At 41.7% G+C, this 21,005-nt stretch overlaps 1 protein-coding gene across 7 annotated transcripts in view; it reads right to left on the bottom strand.

The window, feature by feature from the left end:
* Positions 1-1,129: 1,129 nt before the first annotated feature.
* ANKFY1 (ankyrin repeat and FYVE domain containing 1) overlaps positions 1,130-21,005 on the bottom strand; it is an 80,133-nt gene continuing 60,257 nt past the window's right edge. For 6 of the 7 annotated variants that reach the window (XM_016138818.2, XM_016138813.2, XM_036222206.1 and 3 more), the window contains 14 exons: positions 20,689-20,917; positions 19,697-19,795; positions 19,223-19,376; positions 18,436-18,604; positions 17,524-17,642; positions 16,701-16,857; positions 15,530-15,730; positions 13,788-13,964; positions 9,716-9,863; positions 9,145-9,235; positions 8,755-8,879; positions 7,493-7,639; positions 5,909-5,999; positions 1,130-5,286 (listed from right to left, as the gene is read on the bottom strand). In XM_016138818.2, coding sequence (XP_015994304.1) covers positions 5,154-5,286; positions 5,909-5,999; positions 7,493-7,639; positions 8,755-8,879; positions 9,145-9,235; positions 9,716-9,863; positions 13,788-13,964; positions 15,530-15,730; positions 16,701-16,857; positions 17,524-17,642; positions 18,436-18,604; positions 19,223-19,376; positions 19,697-19,795; positions 20,689-20,917 — 2,040 coding nt within the window. In that variant the 3' untranslated portion in view covers positions 1,130-5,153. The remainder of the gene's footprint in view (positions 5,287-5,908; positions 6,000-7,492; positions 7,640-8,754; positions 8,880-9,144; positions 9,236-9,715; positions 9,864-13,787; positions 13,965-15,529; positions 15,731-16,700; positions 16,858-17,523; positions 17,643-18,435; positions 18,605-19,222; positions 19,377-19,696; positions 19,796-20,688; positions 20,918-21,005) is intronic. The other variant, XM_036222207.1, reaches the window with a different exon arrangement.

Here is a 21,005-nt window from a genome sequence, read left to right as displayed (position 1 = left end):
AACCTCTGCCTCTGAATTGAGATTCCAGTTTTCTACAGACACAGAACTAAGAGTGAAGAGCCCAGGATTTTTTTTGTCACAGCTTAGTCACTGCATGACTGTACAACAAAGGGAACTCTATCAAACCTTCACCCCTATCCCTTACTTGCTTAGCTCCAGGACAAGCTGTGACCTGATAGAAAGACCCCTATGGACAGGCTGGGGCTGTGTCTGTTCAGAAGTCTGCAGTGCTGCTCAGAAGGGGATAACCCTGGGCTGAACTCCCCACCCTCGAGGTCACTACCTACCACCACAGCCTCCAGATTCCTGCAAGTAGGCATCAGACATGGCTCTTATCAGCCCTCACTAGAGGGGACTGTCGATGTGCATGGCAGAATCTGTATACTTACCTGAGAGGAAGGACGTATTACTGATCACCTTCCTCAGGGCACCCGTGTGAGCTAAGAAGGACCGCGGTCATTTCCATTTTATAGATCCAGGAACTAAGGCACAGAAATTATGAAACTTGCCTAGCATTTTTGACTAATTAATGATAAAGCAGAAAACCCAGTGCTCTTCCCTGGCTGGGCAAATATATGTGAAAGTCGATATGTGCCTGGTTCCTGTTTATACTCACATATTATGACATATCACTAGAAAATGATATATCACCATGGCAGGTCTGAACTAGGGGGTAAGCAAAATGGAAGACAGGTGAAGAAAGAGAATACATTAGTTCAAGAAAGTGAGGGCCAGGTGAGCTACTAGATTTGTATAGGGCTTTATGGGTCACTAGATTTTAATTTGCAACTCCCTAAACCTTCCTTAGTATTCTTTGAAACCCACTGATTGCAACCAGTGGAAACCTCATCATGGGTGGAATCTCTTGAGTTTCTCCTAAATAATGGAGTCAGGGAATTTCCAGGGTCTTTTGGAGAGCCTCAGCAGGGTCAGGTGACTGAGACTGTGCAGCTGTGATCACACACGTTGCCATGCGCTGAGTCTGGGCCAAGAGCATAGTAAATCCAGGCAGGCGATCATTATGCCTAATATAGCTACTTTTTGGCTACTGTCGACAATGTGTTTCTGAAAAGTGCTAAAAATTCAAACTCTCCTAGAGGATTAGCTGTTAAAGAAATTTACTCACATGTCAGGAGTTTAAAAAATTTGTTTGTTTGTTTTTAATGCTTAATGGTATTTTTGCATTAAAAATAACTACAAATGTCTTATTAAAGTTTCCAGTTTAAACGCACAATTTTACCTCATTTTATTAAAAGGAATTGTTACAGAAAATGCAAATATCAGTATTTGAAAAATACATTCCATTACACGTACTCCAAAGAAACAATGCTGATAAGTGCCATGGTCTTATACGACGCCATCATCCAACACTGAGCACCACCCCGAATGGCCTGAAAGCCAAGGTGATCAACCCAAACGTGTGCCTGCAGTTTCTACCCAGCTACTGCCCTTTCCCTTGGTATCACACAGGTATGTCAAGGTAACAGCCAGCTCTATACGTCTGCCAAAAAAGAACAAGTCATTAAGATGAGCAGTCTGCCAAGCTGAGACTTCCTACCTATAGAAAACCAATGTCGTCAGTTGTAACAGGTTAATGTATCACTTATGACACACACAAAAAGGAACTGTATAGGCAATGATCTTCCAAAGAAAGTCTTTAAGGCATCTATGATACTTCTGGGAATTTAATGTGTTTAGTTTATATCTTGTCAAACAATCGGCTCCTTACTAAAGTATTTCCATTTAGAAAGTTGTTTCCCCTCTGCTTCCTCCTCTCCTCAGCTAGGGGTGGGGAGCTTCGGAATTTCGGATTAGGAGGGACTAGGTTTGCAGCCCTATGCCTAGTTCTTCTGCAGTTTGTCCTGGAGGAAGCAATCCCAGGTCCTAGAAGAAATCTTGTTTCAGGAAGCTCCTTCAGTCTCACCTGCAAGCTCCAAGTGGGTCTGTTCGTGGAAGTTACATTTACTTGCTCAGGCTATTGTCACCTGGGGAGTTAGTTAGTTTGCCTTTCAGGTCTAAGCATTACATAATTCAACAGTATTCTTTTTCTCTAGATTAAAGAAACCTAAATGGAGATAAAGGTTCTCCCCTCCCAAGACTATCCCTCCATTTCATGCCTATGGTCAAGATCAGCACAACACCCTTCAATACAATGGGGGGCAAGGCATGAATTGGGAGTGGTGGTGAGCCCACAGGCACACTGAGCTCCATGCAGGCACCCCATTCAGGGAGAACAGTGAGGAAGCTGAACAGGACGATCAGAAATGACTCAGGGCTTTGAGGTAGAGGACTAATGGTCACAGGGACCCCACTCCTGGAGAGAATATGGCAGGTGAATTGAGCAATCTAATCCAGCCTCGACTAACTGGTAATTGGGGTTGACAGTGCACAGGCAACAAACTCCAAATGGAACACGTGTTCTAATACATCATTGAGACATCACTAAAAGGATAACTGAAAATTAAAAAGTCCTATATGTAGGCACTTAAGTTTGTGGGAAATTCCTGTTAGAGGACCATAGCAAGTTAGTTTTAGCCATTTGATTTAAATATAGCACATGGTTTGTACCTTCGTCTTTAAAAATACTTAAGAAAACACTATATAATGAATCTGGTGGTGAGCAAGAGGCAGTTAAAAAGCTAATTCAGCATAACAATGTTGACTGATGCAGCAAATTATATTTTCAGTAAAGTTTATTCTTCCTGTTCTACTCATTCACAATTGGCAACTTTCTGAATGAATAAAATTGAGTTTTGCTTCTAGTATTTAAGCTATGGATTAAAATTTAACAAGAACAGCTAAGCACTTCTGTAATCAAGTCTTGTAAGCTTGGAGAGCACAGAGGGGACTGAGTGTATAAAGTCCCAGACAGGGAAGTGTATGGGGCGAACCCAACAGGGCAGCCACCACTCAAGAAACCTGTTGAGTATGTCCCAGGAAGCATCAGCATGGTCAGGGAGATTTCCTAAGACTGTCAGAAGGTGCTTTTTCTAGATTTACAAGAACGCACCATGAAGCCAATGCAGAACTCACAAATGTTCCCCTAATCCATGGCTACTCAGTACTGTAGATATCCCTGGACTCTGTAAAGAAACAGAAATGTGACTCAACATATTTTAAACATGATTTTAAATGTAATTAGAGGCAAGACTGTTGTTGAAATTGGTATGGCAGGGCAGGGGCAAGATAATCAGCCTCATCCCTGACTGAATTCCCATCCTCCTCTCTCCACCATGAATGTCAAAAGAACGAGTATAAAAGTACTGACCACCTCAACTCATACTGAAGCATGATCATCTTTCTAATTAAAGTATCAACTAACTAAGCCCTATTTCTTCATGGCCCTTTTCAGGCAACAGAAAATGGAAACTGACCACATGCCTCACATGGTCAAGTGTTTGCCAAAACTCATTTTTCTATAAAAATTCTAGTCAACTATGTCACAGACTTTTAGTTCCCCAACTCTTCTAGTTCACTTTTTCTTTTAAACATTGTGTACAATGTTTCATATTAACATAGAAAGCAGATATATCTTATAAATCACAGAAATATTAAAAAAAAAAAAGTAGCATTCTGGTTTATCAGTTCATTTTACAAACATATTTAGGCAACAGAATATATAAATCTACAGCAACATAGAGGACACACCACTATCCAAAACAAAAAACAAAAGAGACAGGCTGTAGCGAAAAAAAAAATTTAGTCCCTTTTACACATATATCCATACTTCATTAATGGAAAAAGATGTAGTGGTTATTAAAAGTCTGAAAAAAATCAGTATATATGATTGAGATTGTTAATCTCTGAGTGTTAACTGTACAACACATATTGTTCATCTCAGTTTTTTTTTTTTTAAGCAGTGGTAAAAGTTTATATATGCATTTTTTAAAAAACTGGCCAAACCTTCAAAAGAAAAGTTTAACACCTCAGGGTTAATATATGTACTAGCAGCTACTAAGGCCCAATAAGCTCTGGGGGCCTTGTTCAGCATACAAACCAGAGCCTTGCAATACTGGGTCATACACGCTTGACCAGGGCCATCGGATCTTATAGGGCAGGGCAAGGCAAGCCACAAAGAACTGGACCTGGGACCTGGGACCAACAGCACTCACAGCATAACTAGGAAAGTTATCAACAAGAACCATTCATTTCAAGGAGATGGGACCTGCCAGCTTGAGGCTGAAGATTCCTTTCTCATCACTTGGCCTGTGTAATTAACTCACTTGCTCCAAATGACATCCTGCAGGAGTTTTTCTTTTAAGACTTAGTGTGAGCTGAGGTCCAAAGTTGATCATCAGAATCACTGATGCATGAATGTGTGAGGGTATTTTTGAATATGGATTTTTAAATTGGAATTGCCAATAATGCAGCTATATAAAAAGTGCAGCACAATCAAAGTGCATTTCCTCCACCACTCCCTAGGGGCAGAGTGACCGAGGACTCCACAGTCAGGACACAGCAAGATGAGAGGAGACCAAGGAGGTGTCAAGCTGCCAAAGTGCACTCCTGACACCTGAATAGCATGAATACTGGTAAAGCTTTCAGTTGTTAAGGCCACGATTTTTCAGCTCTCATCTTTGAACCCTGTTTAGAAAGACTTCACCTTTTTTAAAGGGGTAGCTCACTAAAATTACAGCTTAGCTTTAAAAAAAAAAAAAAAAAAAGAATTGAGGGCAAGAGGATCCTATAATCTTTACGAAAACACTGTGCAGAAAAACCCACAGCCACTCACCCTAGAGTAAAGCAGGCTCTTGTGGAGCAGCCAGACACCAGCTTCCTACTGTTAGGCTCTTGCCTAGTAAGTCTGCCCAGGAAGGAAGTTTTCATGAATGCTCTGAGATGAACACTAAGCTACTGGAAGAGAAAATGGTTTTCGAAGTATTCTTGTATGTTGCTAGCAGAATGGGTCTAATTCCTATTACACATTTACCACTTAGGTTAAATGGCCTGGTCCAATTAGTTAGACATCTAGTGAATTCAATCACAATCTGACACACCGACAATCATACAGAATCATTTGAAATGGAATCTATCACAATATGGTCCTTAATTGTTTGTTCCGGTCTACTGACAACTGTGAGCTCCTGCTCTGGGTGGAGTCAGGCTGGTGAGCAGAGCAGCTGCTGGGGAGATGACCTCGACCTTCCTGGGGGCTAAGAGACCCCACCCAAAGTCAGTACATCAAAGCAAATGTTGCAAACTCGCACAGGCTTGTTCAGATCAAACTTTATAATGGGAATCTCCTTGGTCGAGCATTTATGGCAAAGAAGACGTCCGCAGTGACGACTGTAAAAGCAAAGAAAGAAGTATGAGAGGAGTACTGAACAGCAGACTGCTTCTTAGCGCTGGGGATAGCCACGGTGGCACTCTGAGAAGATAAGGCAAGCCCACGACCAGTACTCTGTGTTCAGTGTGCCCCCTGTCAGCCAAGTTACCAAAGCATGCATAACTTTTAGTCCACTAAAACAAAATTCTAGCCAATAGTTAAAATGATTCTAGAGAAGGCTTTCTTTAAAGTTTGAGAGAGGCTCAGTGATAGCCAAAGAACAATCTTATTTTCATAGGAACGGCTCCCCAGTTCTTGGCAGAGCAGCCTGTGCTCAGGCCAGGAAGCACACTTGCTGGGAGCACAGGACCTCAGCTCGGCTTTGCTGCACGCAGAAAGCCTGGGGCTACCTGAGAACCCTAACATTCAGCAGGAAAGCCACCGGTCTGAGTGCTCCGTGCCTTCCCTACACCACTATGGATGTGCAGAGCCCTGTCATCTCATCATTCCATTTGGTCAAATTTTGCCCAGGACAGTGTAGGACCCTGGCAAGATCATGGCTTATCATGGAAAAGGGTAGAAGCGATAACATCAGCACAAGTCCCCTCGCTCCTCTGGCAAGTCATGGGAGTGGGGTCTTACCAGTGATGTTTGCGAGTTGTGACTCCAAACTTGGCAGTGCACTCATAGCAGTTGGAGCCATCACACCACGGAGGCTCCTTAGACAGCATATCTGTAACACAGGCAGGAGAAGACTAGTTTCTGTCAGTGACTGCTAGGCAAGACTTGGAGCTTCAGAAGGAGCAAGGAAAAAGACCAGTAAATAAAGCAACGCATTGCAGAGTGACATGAAGGATGAAGAAGCAGTACATTCTAATTGGGTCATGGAAACATTCACAGACGGGAATATGGAGAACCAGCATTTGCCAGGCAGACTGGGGGAGAAGGAAATGGGTGTTCAAGGTAGTATAAGAGTACAGTGTCTGTGGGAGAAATACATGCAGTCAGGGATGGTTGGAGTGTAAGAGAGCAGACCAACAGCTACAAAGACTGGTAGGGGTCAAATGGTAAAGGGAAGAGGGAACTAAGACAAGAAAAATTGATGAGGAAGAATCTGTAAGTGTTGGTGAGTGAATAGAAGTGCAGGGTGTGAGAGGGAGGCAGGGAGCAGGAAGGAGACAAAGGTGATTCCCAGTTTCTAGATGGAGTGACTGGGTCTGTGGTGAGATGGCCAGCAGAGAAGAGAAAGAACCAAAAAAGATGAGGAGGAGTTCAGTTCCGAGTTTGCAGAAGTTGTGGGGTATTTAGGTTGGGAGTTATCACTATAGATAATAGAAATAATCACTAGTATTTATTTACTGAGCACTAACTATATGCCAGGCACTTTTCTAAGTGCTCTATACACAGCAGACTGAGCTCACAGGGAGGAGACAGAACACGAATCCATCATTACCGAGCTCTTATGCACTGGCACTGTGATGGAATCCTATTCTGAGCCCTTAAAAGGCTGACCAAGTATATGGCAAAAAGTAGACCGGATATTATAGAAACAGTGTGCTTTAGTGCTGGCTCCACTACAAACCAGCTTTGTGACTTTGGGCAAGTCACCTACATCAAGATCACAGAGCCACTAAGTATTTCTGAGTGCACTTCTCTGACCATACCATAGGGCTAATAACCCCATTCTGTCTCCACGGTGGGTGATGACAGCACAGTGACACGCAGGCACTTGAGGCATTCTGATTCTTTCTGTCACTTCAGTGAGGACAAGTAAAGACTTGCAAGTATGAAATCATCCAGAGAGAGGCACTCTTCTTCACAAAAGGAACACAGAGAAAGAGTCAGTGGGGGCTGAAGCAGAAGGCCACTCAGAAGGAGGCAGAAAATCTGAATAAGCTGAAGGATGAAGAGTGTGCAGATCAGCAGCCCAGAGCCATGGTAAGGGTGACCTGCCTAGAACTTATGAATTTCTAGCAGGATAGGGACAAGTGGGACACTGACAAGGGCCCCAAAGCAGAGTCCCTGAAAAGAGCTGTTAATAGTGATCCCACCATCACTATTGCTCACAGGCCCTTCATGGCATTCATAAAAAAAAGTCCTATGTGGTGCCTAGAAAACTAGTGGTTCAGAAGCAAGTCATTATGAGATTTAAAGATCACCAATACATCTGGTTAATCAACACCGTAGCTGTGCTTGCATTGAAAGAGCAGAAAGTGGGCCACTCACCTAACAGTCTAAACAGAAGTTGCTTAGTGGCAACCTGATAGTTGAAAATGTTGACTCCTTGGTTATTATTCACCCCAAGGCGAGCTCCAGATCGGACGATGGCTCGGCACAAGTTAGCATTCCCCTTCATGTATGCTAAAAGCAGCACTGGAAAACAAAACCATTTAAATCTCTAAATGATGCAGCAAGATAAGGGTTATTATTCAAATGAGGAAACAGGCATAGAGAATTTACAAAATTTACCCAGAATCACTCATTAGACTATGACAGAGCTAGGTATGTGACACTAGGTCTTCTTTGTAATTCAGAAGCCTGGACATGGAACACCTACTTGCCTGCCTGTTTACCTGCTTCTAGAAAATGGTGCTCACTAGAGTATGTGCTGGTTCCAGCAGCTCACTCCCAGGGCTGACACTGTCAGCTTAAAAAACACATTTGTGTATAAAAGCCAAGAACTCTTCCCAAGGTTAAGAACTGATGCCAAACTATTGGTCCTTTGCTAAGGTTCAGGACACTCCTTGGTGACTGCCAAAGGCCATGGAGGCTGTTTGGCATGAGGACAAATGAATGAGAATATATAGCAGCGGTAAAAATATCAGAGAACCCTGGGCTGGGAAGAAAGAGATTTGGGTTTCATCTTTGTTTCCTTACTTGAAATATGGGCATGCACTATATTTACTGCTTACCTTATAGGGTCATTGTGAATATTCAGCAAGAAAATAAATGTAAAAGTATGCCAAAAAAAAAAAAAAATTAAAGCTACACAAAATAACAGTGATTTTTGGTACGCAGAACACCACCATGAGAGAGGCCTACTTATTAACCCCCACAATAAGATGCCAGCCCTTCTCTGTATATAACTTGCCACTTTCTCAAAGCATGTCAACATATACGGCAGCATATTTCCTCTTTCTGAAGCATCTGTGAGGTGGTTATATTTTCTTTCCTGGGACTTGGGAGCTTGGGTAGAGCCCTAGTTGACTGTATAAGAGGTAGATGAGGGCAATACAAACAGGTGGGTAGGCCTATTTGGACATGGGTATAGCTTTGGAGCACTAGATACACTTCATCTGTGCTTGTGCCTAAAATCAGACACTGCCAAATCCCACAGCAGGGATCTGGGGCAGATTTTCATAGAACCCAGTTGAAATGCACTGGGCTGAATACCCTTAAATAATGACATGTGTGCTTGGGCTCTTGTTTTTCTAGGAAGCAAAGAATACAAGTGAGACAGGACATACAAACAGCTTATTATTACATACCTGTGCTTCCTTCTGCATCTGGTTTATCTAGAGGATACTCAGGCATGCACTCTAAGAAGAGCTCAAAGATGGCTGCTGCATTTTCTTTGCCATACTGTCCCAAAATGTGCAGTGGTGACTGGCCTCTGATAAAACAGGTTGGAAAAGTTAGGTATATATCTGCCATAACCATCGTGCACAAAAGAAATGGAATTTTCTAAACTCTGTGATGCTGGATAAATCAAAGGACATATAATTGGTAATAAAAGGCTTTCTAAAAAGTATTTTTCAACTAGAAAAATTCCAGGGTACCAAAGGCTAATTGTGTGTCCTAGTAGCCAAGTCTGTAGCATGCATGTGAAGCTAACATGAGGCATCAGTGACCACCAGCTCTGGGCCATACACACTCACCTTAGATTAAAGGCTTCAGCATCCACGGAACACTCTGTCAGGAGGACCCGGATGTTGTTGAGCCGACCGTGCATGACCGCAAGATGCAGAGCTGCGGAGTAAACCCTCTTACTACACAGGCCCAGAAGCACATGCAAAAAATCTCAACCCCTCTTCACCCTCACAAACTTCTCTCTAAAAGACTCAGCTAGAGCAGCCATGGTCCACTCAAAGAACCATCCTTTCCAGGCTTCACTACCCCTCAAGAGTGAGTCATAAATGCAACTGCATAAGACTTTGCTTTCTGCTTCCAAAGTAGAAAGTTATCCAAAGATGAGATTTAATGGTTTCACAAGAAGCCACTTTAGGCTTAGAAGCCTAAATGATTACCATTCAGATTGGGAGGTTGCCCACGGCCTGGTCAGTAGTAGATTGGATGCCCAGGTCAGAGCATTTCTTGTCACTGCTCTACTCCTGTGAAATCCAATCTCTCTGAGGAGAAGCAGACACAAGGGTGCAGTGTGCCTCTACCTCAAAATGGAGAGACTGCTTGAGGCATTCAGCACTGAACACAGGGAAATGACTGAATTACCATTATTTCCATTCTCATCCACAGCAGCAAAGTCCACTCCATTCTCCAAAAGGACTGAACAGATGGTGGGCAGGTCCTGCTGGGCAGCGAGATGGAGGGCAGTCTGGCGGTGCTTGGTTAATTCATTCACTTTGGCTCCTGCAAGAAGCTGTTGAAGTTGATTACATGAGCAGCCTCCTTACTATAACCAAACAAGGTTCCACTTAAGGGGGCCAAGCTTGCCTGTCTTCTACACAATCTGACCTGCTGGCAAAGCTGGGAGCTTAAGGTCCTCACAAACACTCCTGGTAAGGTGTAAGCTAGCAAAACCTGTTCCAAGGGCAAATTAATAAATATCAAAATGTTAAAAAGCCATTTCTTAAGACAGAGAAACTCTACTTCTAAGACTTCAGAATATAAAACTAGACAGGACTATAGTTTTATTGTACTATATAAGGATGTCTACTGCTTGTAATAGTAAAAACAGATTGCCAAAAGGATTTAGTTATGAAAATTATAATAGCTACAAAAAAAGAATAGGTAACTATTAAGATAAAAATTTATAATTTAACATGGAAGGATGTCTATGATATAGTAAGTTAAAAAAAGGGCAAGTTAGAAGACAGTATGATAGTATGATTCTTTTTTGGAGAGAGATATAGAGAAATGTATACACATTCACACACATACACAAACTGTGAAGGTATTTAAAAGTATATATACCAAACTCAGAAGAGAGTTGGAAGTGACAGGGAGATACTTTCCCTTTATATCTTTATGTCCTTTATATCCTTATATGTGTTGTTTTTCACAATAGGCATGTACTATTTTTATGGGTTTTTTTTTAGAGAAAAAATAACAAAAATACAGAATTAAAGGCAGGAAGGACCTTAAAAATATTTTCTCTGTTCATTAATTATTTGAAGTCAATTCATCATCCACTTTCTGACAGTTTCAAAGACAGTTCCTGTTAACAGAAAAGAATCTGCAGTTTGCAGTCAGAGTTCAATCTGCCTCTCCTGAGGGTTGAAGCCACCCCTGGTTCCTTTGTCTGTGTACACAGGCACTCTGTCTCTGGTAAATTCTAGGCACTGGTTAGCTGCTCTGCTTTTGACCCTGACTTCCAAGTCCCAGCCTCCTCAGACCTCTGGGTATCCAGTCAAGTCACTCATAGGTCCAGATAGGACACAGCACAGGTATTCATGGTCACAAGTGCTGTGCTAAGGATCACGGCTAACCCCAAGGTTGGATGTTACTTTGCATTCTATGCATTTAAACTTAAAATTAATAAACAAATTAAAGTGTCAAACAGTACACACCAAAACGTATGCTCTATCACTGGGAATGAGATGGAACTGATCAATATTTTGTGGACTTTCATGAATAACATGATTTCTAAGGATCGTGCTGTCACGGGAGTCTGAGAACTACTATTCAATGTACTTCATTTATAGTCTTAATAATTTTTCTAAGTAAAATAACCTGATTAAATGAAGTAGATATAGTGAAAACCCAAGAGATTAAGGTGAGGTTTGGGCAAAGGAATTGTTTCAACATGAACAGGTTCTAACACTAAGCTGTACCAATAGACAGAGGAAGGGCTGAATGGCTGGCTACTGTTTGGAAGATCAGCTGTCTCCTGGGACTCATAACTTTTGAACTCAGGCCTTAGTAAGGCAGAGGCATGACCCTGGTAAAGAGGCCATGATCCTCAACCCTCCCCAGGTTCTCAGGGTGGCAGGCAAACTGATGAACACGTGGCCTGATTGTACTTTGAGACCCATTTCTGCCTCATTAGCTGTTTCCCCAACATCCAGTCTATGCCTGGCATCCATCCAAACCACCTCCTCAATCATTCTCCAATCTATCCCTCACTGCCACTACCTCCCTTTGCACCCCACTGCCAAGGTAAATGCTCTTTCAAAAACAAAAATGGCATGGCACCAAATGCTAGTCAGGTGCCCCAGTGATCAGTTCTGCAACATGTACTTGGGGCTGACAGGAAGCACCAGCTACTGCTAGCTCTTAGGGGGCAGCCAAGTGACACAGAGCCCCTAGTCTAGGCTCTGGACCATGCTCTCAGCTAAAACACTTAATGGTTTCTCCACTGCCAAAAAAATAAAGGCTGCTCACAGTTCTTGGTTTGAAATATGACACTCCATAACCTGCCTCTCTGACCATATCTCCTACTCTCTACCCAAATTTCCACTAAACTTTTCTACTCAAAATATACTACTACAATGTTCAATTTCTACATCTTTGCTCAGACCCTTCTCCTGCCTGGTGGAACATTATACTGTATTGAAAAAGGCAGGCTTCGGAGTCAAATAGGTATGGCTAAAATCCCAGCTATACTACTGTCTAGCTGTTAATCTTGAGGGGAAAAATTCTCTACAGGGTTAAATTTCTTCCTTCGTAAAATGTTAAAATATTTCCTATACCCCTTTGGGTGGTTTTGTGAATTAAGAGGCAACAAGTTCCTTGCCATCAGTATGGGTGATGATAGATGTGACTTTGTTTTCTGATGATACTCCAAAAACAAAGGCAACAAAAGCTAAAACAAAACAAGTAAGACTATATAAAAGCTTCTGCACAACCAAATCTTTCATCAACAAAATGAAAAGGCAACCTGATGAATGGAAGAAAATATCTGCAAATCACATATCTGATAAGGGTTAATTTCAAAATATCTAAAGAACTTCTACAACTGAATAGCAAAAAAACAAATAATCCGAATGAAAAAACAGAGGATCTGGATAGACATTTTTACAAAGACATACAGTCAACAAGTACATAAAAGATGCTCAACTTCATTAATAATCAGAGAAACTCAAATCAAAAACACAATGAAGTATCATCACCTCATACCTGTTCGAATGGCTATTATCAAAAAGACAAGAAATAAGAATAAATAAGAAAGTGAGGATGTAGGGAAAAGGAAGCCCTTATGCACTGTTGGGTGGCAATGTAAATTGGTGCAGCCACTATGGAAAATAATATAAAGGTTCCTCAAAAAATTAAAAATAGAACTACCGTATGATCCAGCAATTTCATATCTGGTATTTATCTGGAGAAAATAAAAACACTCATTCAAAAAGATATATGCACACCCACATTCACTGCAGCATTATTTACAATAACCTAGACATGGAAACAACCTAAGTGCCCACTGATGGATGAATGGATAAAGATAGGGTGTGTATACACCCACGTACACCACACTGAAATACTATTTAGCCATTAAAAAAATGAAATCTTGCCATTTGTGACAATATGAATGAAACTTGAAGGCATTAGAGTAAATAAAATAAGTCAGAGAAAAACAAATACTATATGTTCTCACTTACATGTGGAATTTGAAAAACAAAAAGCCCCAAGCTCATAGATACAGAGAACAGATTGGTGGTTGCCAGAGGAAGAGGCTGGGGGAAGGGCAAAATGGGTGAAGGAGTCAAAAGGTATAAACTGCCAGTTATAAAATAAATAAGTTATGGGATGTAATATACAAATGGTGACTATAGTTGATATTACTGTATTGTATTATTTGAAAGCTGCTAGGAGAGTAAATCCTAACTCTTCATCACAAGAAATTTTTTTAACTATGGTGACAGATGTTAATTAGACTTACTGTGGTAGTCATTTTGCAATATGTATAAATATCGAACCAATATGTTGTATACCTGAAACTAATGTTATATGTTAATTATATTTCAATGGAAAAAAAAGACAAAAGGTGGGAGAGAGATAAAGAGGGAGGGAGCGCTCAAGAGCCCCGGCTGAGTGTGACACAGAGCAGGCAGATGACAGAAATGAATCTCTCCCTTCCCTAGATGCTCCCACCCTGCTTCTACCACCCAAATCCTGCTCTCTTTCAAGGCTCACTCCAGCATCAGCCCGCCCAAGCAGCCCACTGGGCATTTAGGATATGACGCCCACTACCACACCTATTTTCCCAAGTATATTAGCTTAGCTTCCCAAATTTGCACAGGCCTTTCACAATACCTGGCAAAACACTTTTGATCAGGGATTTTGTATACACTCTACCACGTGCTTTGCCTACCTGTTACATGCAATATGTTTCGGCAACACTTACCAAATTGCGTACAATAATCTCTGAGCCTGCTTGGACAGCAAGGTGCAAAGGAGTCAACTTGGAAGCATCCTGAACTCTGGAATTGACATTAGCCTGGACACTGATCAGGAACAGAACACTTTCAATATCAGAGTTCTGAACTGCCAAGTGAAGAAAATTCCGGCCCTTGTTATCCACCTAAGGCAACAAGTAGGAACCAAAATATTAGTGTGCTCCCTTATGCAACAGTGCCTCCTGAGCAGCTGCAAGCTGCACTGACCACTGGAGAGGTCATGGTGTAGTCCTTCCCTCAGTTCCAGGAAGCTTCCTCCCAATAACAACACTAAATGCACTGCCCCCGCCAAAAAGCAGACCCATCCTACATACTTGTGCACATGACCACATGTGCATGGTTATATCCATGAGGTCAGGGAAAGGGAGTAATTGCACTGATCTAAAGTGCTCGGGCATCCTCTTGCAGCAAGAGCTGGACTTGGAAAGCCAAGAAAGAGACAGGGAAAGGCAGGCACCAAAATACTGATATGGTCAGGGAAAGGCAAAACTGGAAACTAGCCTTAGGAGTCTCATGCTTTGGCTAAAACAAGTGCCTAGCATCCTAACACCACGGCTGGAATGCCAGCCTCAATTAAATCTTCAGAAACTGTCATAAAGTTTTCTTTTATCGAGCTATGGGATAATAGTATACATTGTAGGAGACAGCCAATATTATATCACAGACTTTGCTTCACTGATGTAAAGTAGACAAAAGCTCACTCAAATCAAACCACAGAGGGTATTGTCGCTCCAAGAGCTATCCTATCAGTATGAGTGCTTAGTGAGAAATGAAGGAGACACCAACATATTACACATACACCACATCCCCTCACAAACACACACATATCCACTGCATATGCTGGTATCACAAGCAATGTATCTGCAAAGGACTCTGATATACATTACCAGTTTCATACTAGACAGAGAAGAAATGTGAGATGACTGTGTCCATTTATGAACATTTTACACTATCTGAGCAATGGAGAGGTAAACACGTACACAATTCAGTCACACTTTTGCAAATGCTCAAGAAACATGATATACAGAAATCTGAAATGCCAAGCAATAGACTTCAACTTTGTTAGATTCCATTTTGTTCAGGTTCCAAGTTTCCACTTTACCTTAAATGGCTATTCATAAAACTTAGCGGTATTCTAAGTGCTGGATAGAGCATCTGTAAGCCTGACTTAACAAACCTATCTAAGCTCCCACCTCAAATCAGTTGCTATTGTCATTTCCTAAATAATCTGCTGCTGCAGGTCAACAGTTCACTATGCACAAAGAACAGGACAACTGAGTCTGCTAAGCTGAATGGTAACAATTTAACTCTTCTAAAATACTCAGAGTTGCCATCAGACCAAAAGCTCCTCAATTCCAATTGCAGTCTTTTAAAGACATTCATTACTAGGGCAATTAAATAATCAAACAAAAGCAAAGAATGACCTCAGTTGTATATGAGACAGAATTCCTATTATTGAGTCCAGTCACCTCCAGCTTCCTTCTACGTGTGGCACCATCAGGTGGCTGACATACACGGCAGAACAGGGAAATCTCATACAGCACTGACAGGGTATCAGAAAGGTAAAAATTTACAAGAGGAGTATAATTTCAGAACAAATGTCTTTATAAAGAAGAGACCTATTTAATTGGTGACATATGGTTAGTTTCCATGTAACACGTTCTGCCATGCTTGGTTATTAGTTCCTTACCTGCTCAGCAGCCCCAGACTCTCGTTTTAGGATGGCCTCAGCTGCCTTGTTGTTCTTGTAAGTCATGGCGCAGGCAAAAGGGGTCAGCCCTTGTCTGTCTCGTACATTCAAGTGGATATCAGGGTGAGAAATCAACAACTGAATGATGACACTATGTTGGTTGCTAATGGCCACATGGACAGGTGTTCTTCCTTCTGCATCCTATAGGGACAACGCACAGGTTTCAATGTCCAAAGGAAAAACAAAACTCAAGAAAAATATTAAGGAGAATAACTTTTAAAACAAATTTGGTTCTGAGAATCAATGCTGCCACCCTGTGTTTGAAATCAGCCTTTAAAGAGGCCAAAAAAAGATGACTAAAAACTACTCCCCATTACCCTATGCTCCAGTGACACAGGGGCACAAACACACTTGGTTTAGAAGATCTGTAGTCGATCTCATTCCTAAGTTATACTACTCCTTATCTGGCTGCAGGGTAGTGTAACTCTTCATAGGCTATAACATTAAAAAACATCAAGGAACACAATTCAATTATGTTCAACTTGGCTACTGGAACATTTTCCTAAACACTGTACAGATGCTCAACTTACAATGGGGCTACAACTCAAAAAACCCATGATTAATTGAAAATATTTTAAGTCGAAAATGTATTTAATACACCCAATCTACCAAACATCATAGCTTAGCCTAGCCTATCTTAAATGTGGTCAGAACATTAGCCTACAACTGGGCAAAGTCATCTAACACTAAGCCCATTTAAATTAACGAGTTGAATATTTCTCATGTAATTTATTATGTGTATCGCTTTTGCACCATCATAAAGTTGAAAAATCGTTAAGTTGAACCATTGTAAGTTGGGGCTAAAACAAACTCTCAAAGGAAATCTGTAACAGAGATAGGAGGAAAAGAAAAGTTGATTCACTAAATCTACCTCACACTGCAGAAAGGACAAAGGCACAAAGAAGAATAGTCATATCATAAAATCATTAAAATTACCAAACAGGCTGTATGACCCAGAGAAAGTCACTTCATCTGTCTGTACCTTAGCCCCAATCATGGTAAAACAGAGGACCAGGATCGGAGAATCTGCAAGGTCCCTCTGCCAGAAGAGGAAATTTTCCTAATTCTGGGGTTACCATCTAACTCCTAGGAAAAGAGAAACTTGCCATACCTGAGCGTTTACATTGGTGCCAAACTCAAGAAGACACTGTACTGTCTCTTCCAGCCCCCAGGAGGCTGCCAAGTGCAAAGGGGTCTGCCCATCTCTGGCCTCTTCCTCACCTTCTCCATTAGTACCAGGTTGTCGGGGACTATTCACATCACAGCCACTAAAAAGAAAGGGAAACGAAAAGAAGGCTCTTGGCACCATGCTTTCACCCAGCCAAAAGGCATGTAGATAGAGCAGAAGCTTCAGCCAATTCAACAAAAAAGCTGCTGCTGCCAAGGACTGCTGTCCTTGGTCCTTGGCCTCAAATACCGGTGTCTGGATCCCACTCCCATAGATTCTTCTGCACTTGGTCTTGGGGGCAACCTGGGAAGCAGAACCCTTTAAAGCTCCCCAGGAGATATACATGCATTTAAGGTTTGAGAACCATTGCTCTAAAGGTTCCTGAGTAACCCTGCCTCCCACACATCCTGTACTGAGAGGTCCTGAAGCCTATTATTGCTCATGCATCTTAGTGGAGTCCCGCAGAGGTCATTTGGTTTCCTTCACCCCAGCCTCCTGGCTTCTCTGTGTAAACTGGTCTGATTTGACTATGAAAGCCTGCATGGCTCCCCAAGTAGGAAGCTGAGTTAGCTTTTAGATTCTCTGATCTGGACACATGAGCTCCTCCCCTCATAAGTGAGTTAAGTTACTTGGCTGACTTGAAAGAACAGTGACCCACTGATAGCCTTGATTATGAAAGTCAAGCCAATAATAAAACTAGCCAACTGTAGCCAGTTTGTAATAAACTGAATAAAAAGACTTGAAGAGATACTTAGGCTTCTCAGACCTGCGAATAAGAAAGCAGGTGATGGACTCATTGTTTTCATCAATGGCTCGGTGCAGGAGTGTTTGAAGACACCCACTAGGTCCTGGACCCCAACACGTGGCATCACAACCATGTCTGACCTGCAGAAAAACATAGGTTACTCACAAACACTGCCTAGCAAAGGTGAAAACTTTTATTACCATCTCTGAGCTGTATGCATATCATTAGATCCATTTTTCAGGCAAACATAGTTGATAATTAACTGAATTATTTTAATGTTTCATTACTTTTATAAATACTGATTAAAATCTACTCTGTTTAAGTTCTTGCACTAGGTCCTATGGGATGTGTTTGGGAAGTGAAAGATTGATATGTTTAATTAGTGCCTTCTAGAGAAACAGAAAATACACATAAGTGCGTGCATATACAAATACTCATAAGCCCCCAGTAACATATACCTGTAATTAACAAGTAATCTCAGTAACAAATGGATAATACCTCCCCCAGGCGCAAAATGCCTCAATGTCACATTTCTGATCCTTCAGAAAGCTAAGATACTTTAAGGGCTACATCCACTTTGGGAAGCCTGTCTTCTGAACAAGGGAGACAAATCTGAGATTTGGGAATTTATCATTATAGCAAGAGTGAGGGCAGCCCACAACAAATAAATCTATGTCGTGGAAGATTCGTGAGGAAAGCCTCAGTTTTATTGCTTTATGGTAATTTTCTTGAAAAAGACAGCATAAAAAAATGCTGGCTGAGACTACGTTGAACTGCAAGTTTCTTTAACATGACTTTCTACTGCTCATTCCTGACCTAGTTTGTTACTTAGCAGACTTCTTGCTCCTTTTGATTGCTATGTAGGCACCAAATCTATCTCTGACAGAAAATATCCCCATATATAAACAGAGGCCAAAATTGAGTTTGTCTCACCAGAGTGGATGCGATGTCCTCCAGATTATTTGCCAACGCAAGCCAGAGTGGGGGGTTCCCTTTCTCATCTGGCACGGACATGTCAGCTCCTCGGGTGCATATGGCATCCACTACAAGCGGAAGTTGATTTCTGATGGCCAACTGAAGGGCTGTCTCCCCATCCTGAGTCCTGCAAGGACATGCACACCAAAACCAACATTTGTAGCTGGACCCAAATGAAAAATGGTATCCTTCTGGGCATTCCACAGACCAAGATTTGCTGTATCCTTTAAACACACTTCATTCACATTCATTAATATTCTTCCAGAGAAATTTAACCTATCGATAGCATGTGTCCCATCTGTCTTTTAAAAAATGTATAGCCATGCCATCCTATGTCACAGAGAAGGTAACTGACCAACATCCCAGAATGTTGAAATCTCATAGGCATATAGCTGCTTTTAATAGTATCTTAATAAAATGCCACCCCAACTACCCATTTGACAAAAAACTTCTTTCACTCATTCATTCAGGATTACCTGACACTGGAGATAAAGTCCTTTGAAAATACAGAAACGATAAAAGTTTAGCTCTGTGTACTTTCCCCCCTCAAGTCATTTTGATAGCTCATTTGTTGGAATGTTCTTTGTATGATTTTATACAGTTACAGTATTGCATTTATACTTTTTCAAAGTCATTGTTTCCCTTCCTTTATTTAACAAGGAACAAAAACATATTCTACAAGCAAGACTGTGCTTTTGAATCATCTCAATTAATGTTACCTGGTGTTACAGCTGTTATGACCTACCTTACATTTATATCTGCCTGGTGCTCCAGGAGAAAGAGTGCACTCTTGCTATCCTGCCGCTGCATAGCCATGTGCAGCAAGGTCTGCCCATCTGACATGGTGTCATTGATGCAAGCCCCAGAGCCCAGCAGCTGGGCTGCGATTGTGTGCATGCCTGGGAAATAAACAAGCACTGATTAATGCATGCCCAGCTTTTCCCATTTCTCTAACATCTTACTACAACAAACACACCCTCTGAACTTCTCAAAGCTAGCAGTTTTCCCCTGGGTAGTACAGGCTTAACCCAAACAGAAAGGTTATTTTACAACCAAATGATTAGCTTCAAGCCCTCTGCATGTGCACTCTCTCGCTCCCTGGCTCCCTCAACCCCACCTTTACTGAAATATAATAGACGATTAGTTGTCCATATTTCGCCCTCTGCTTTTTGACCCTATGCCTGTTAGCAGATGTCAACAACCTTTGGCACCACCTTACCTGTCCATAATGCCAGGCCCAACACAGTTTGATCACGGGAATCCTTGAGGCTGAAGTCCGGAATAATTTGCAAGTTGTTGGTGGCATGAAGAGCATTAGCTAAATTTTGAAAAGAAAAGGAACACTTGATTTCACCATCCCATTGATCACATTTAAAGTATTCAAGAGAATAAAAAGCTCAGTTTCAAAGTTACTGGCTATAAAATATGATCATCTCTTTATAAAGAGAACTGATAAATCTCTGTGCAGGTTGGAAGCCTAGAAATCTGATATTCTAAAACAAAGCTAATGGGGAAAATGAATTTTTTAAAAACTTAAACCACTGAATCGTCACAAGAGGAAACCAGGTTCTGCTATGGAAATATACATTAATTACTTAACTGTGGAAAAAGGATCAAAACAATGCCCTGTCAATGTCTGCCTAATACATAATTCCTAACATCTTACAATTCCTGTGAGGACCAAGAAAAAGGCACATTCTACCTAAAAATCTAATTCCTTCCACAGCACAGTGCTAAAAAGTGCTGGCCTTACCTAAGATGCAGGCAAGAATAAAACAAATTTCAGGATAGAAGAGAACCTGAGGATGACTTTCTGAGGGAAATGGGCCTCCCCCACTGCCAGGGCTTCCCTTGGCCCCTCTTTCATAGTTCACCTGCCAGGGAGGCTCAGAGGCAGATGAGAGAACTGACTGCTGGTAGAGGAACTGCTGATAGCAAAGTTCTCAAAAACAGTGCCCACACCAAAGCAAACACCCCAAATTATGAGAGAATTAGTCAAAGGTTCTAACACTTTAACCCAGGGTGAAATGGGCAGGCCTAATTCTGAAAATGTACGCAGTAGTTGGGAACCAGATAATATGCTTATCCAGTTTGACTTGAAAGAATTTTTTGGGCAAGAAAACTCACCAATGCAAGAAACACCAACTCTGCAATTACTCAAAACCACTGTTCAAAGGTCAAAGTGATAGGCAGTAATTCTCAACTACCTACCTTTTTGCTCCAGGATGACAGATACTACATCTGGATGATTATAGGCAATTGCCATGTGCAGTGGAGTCTGCATACAGACACTGCCCACTGAGCTGGTCAGGGACGTAGCTTCCTTTGGCAAAGGCAGAGCTTCTTCCGTCTGCAGGTTTGGGTTGGCACCTTGCTGCAGGAGCTCTGCAGTGAGGTTGGCCAGGCCATGCCGACAGGCTGTGTGCAACGGGGTTTCTCCCTGAACAGAAAGAAATGGCCCAAATCAGAGCACTTTCAGGCTGGGAGATAATGACAGCCTAAGTGCTGAAACTCAGTTCAGGTCCCCA

Source organism: Rousettus aegyptiacus, unplaced genomic scaffold, assembly GCF_014176215.1.
Source record: "Rousettus aegyptiacus isolate mRouAeg1 unplaced genomic scaffold, mRouAeg1.p scaffold_m13_p_6, whole genome shotgun sequence".
NCBI lineage: Eukaryota > Metazoa > Chordata > Mammalia > Chiroptera > Pteropodidae > Rousettus > Rousettus aegyptiacus.
This window is presented reverse-complemented; position numbering and strand designations above follow the sequence as displayed.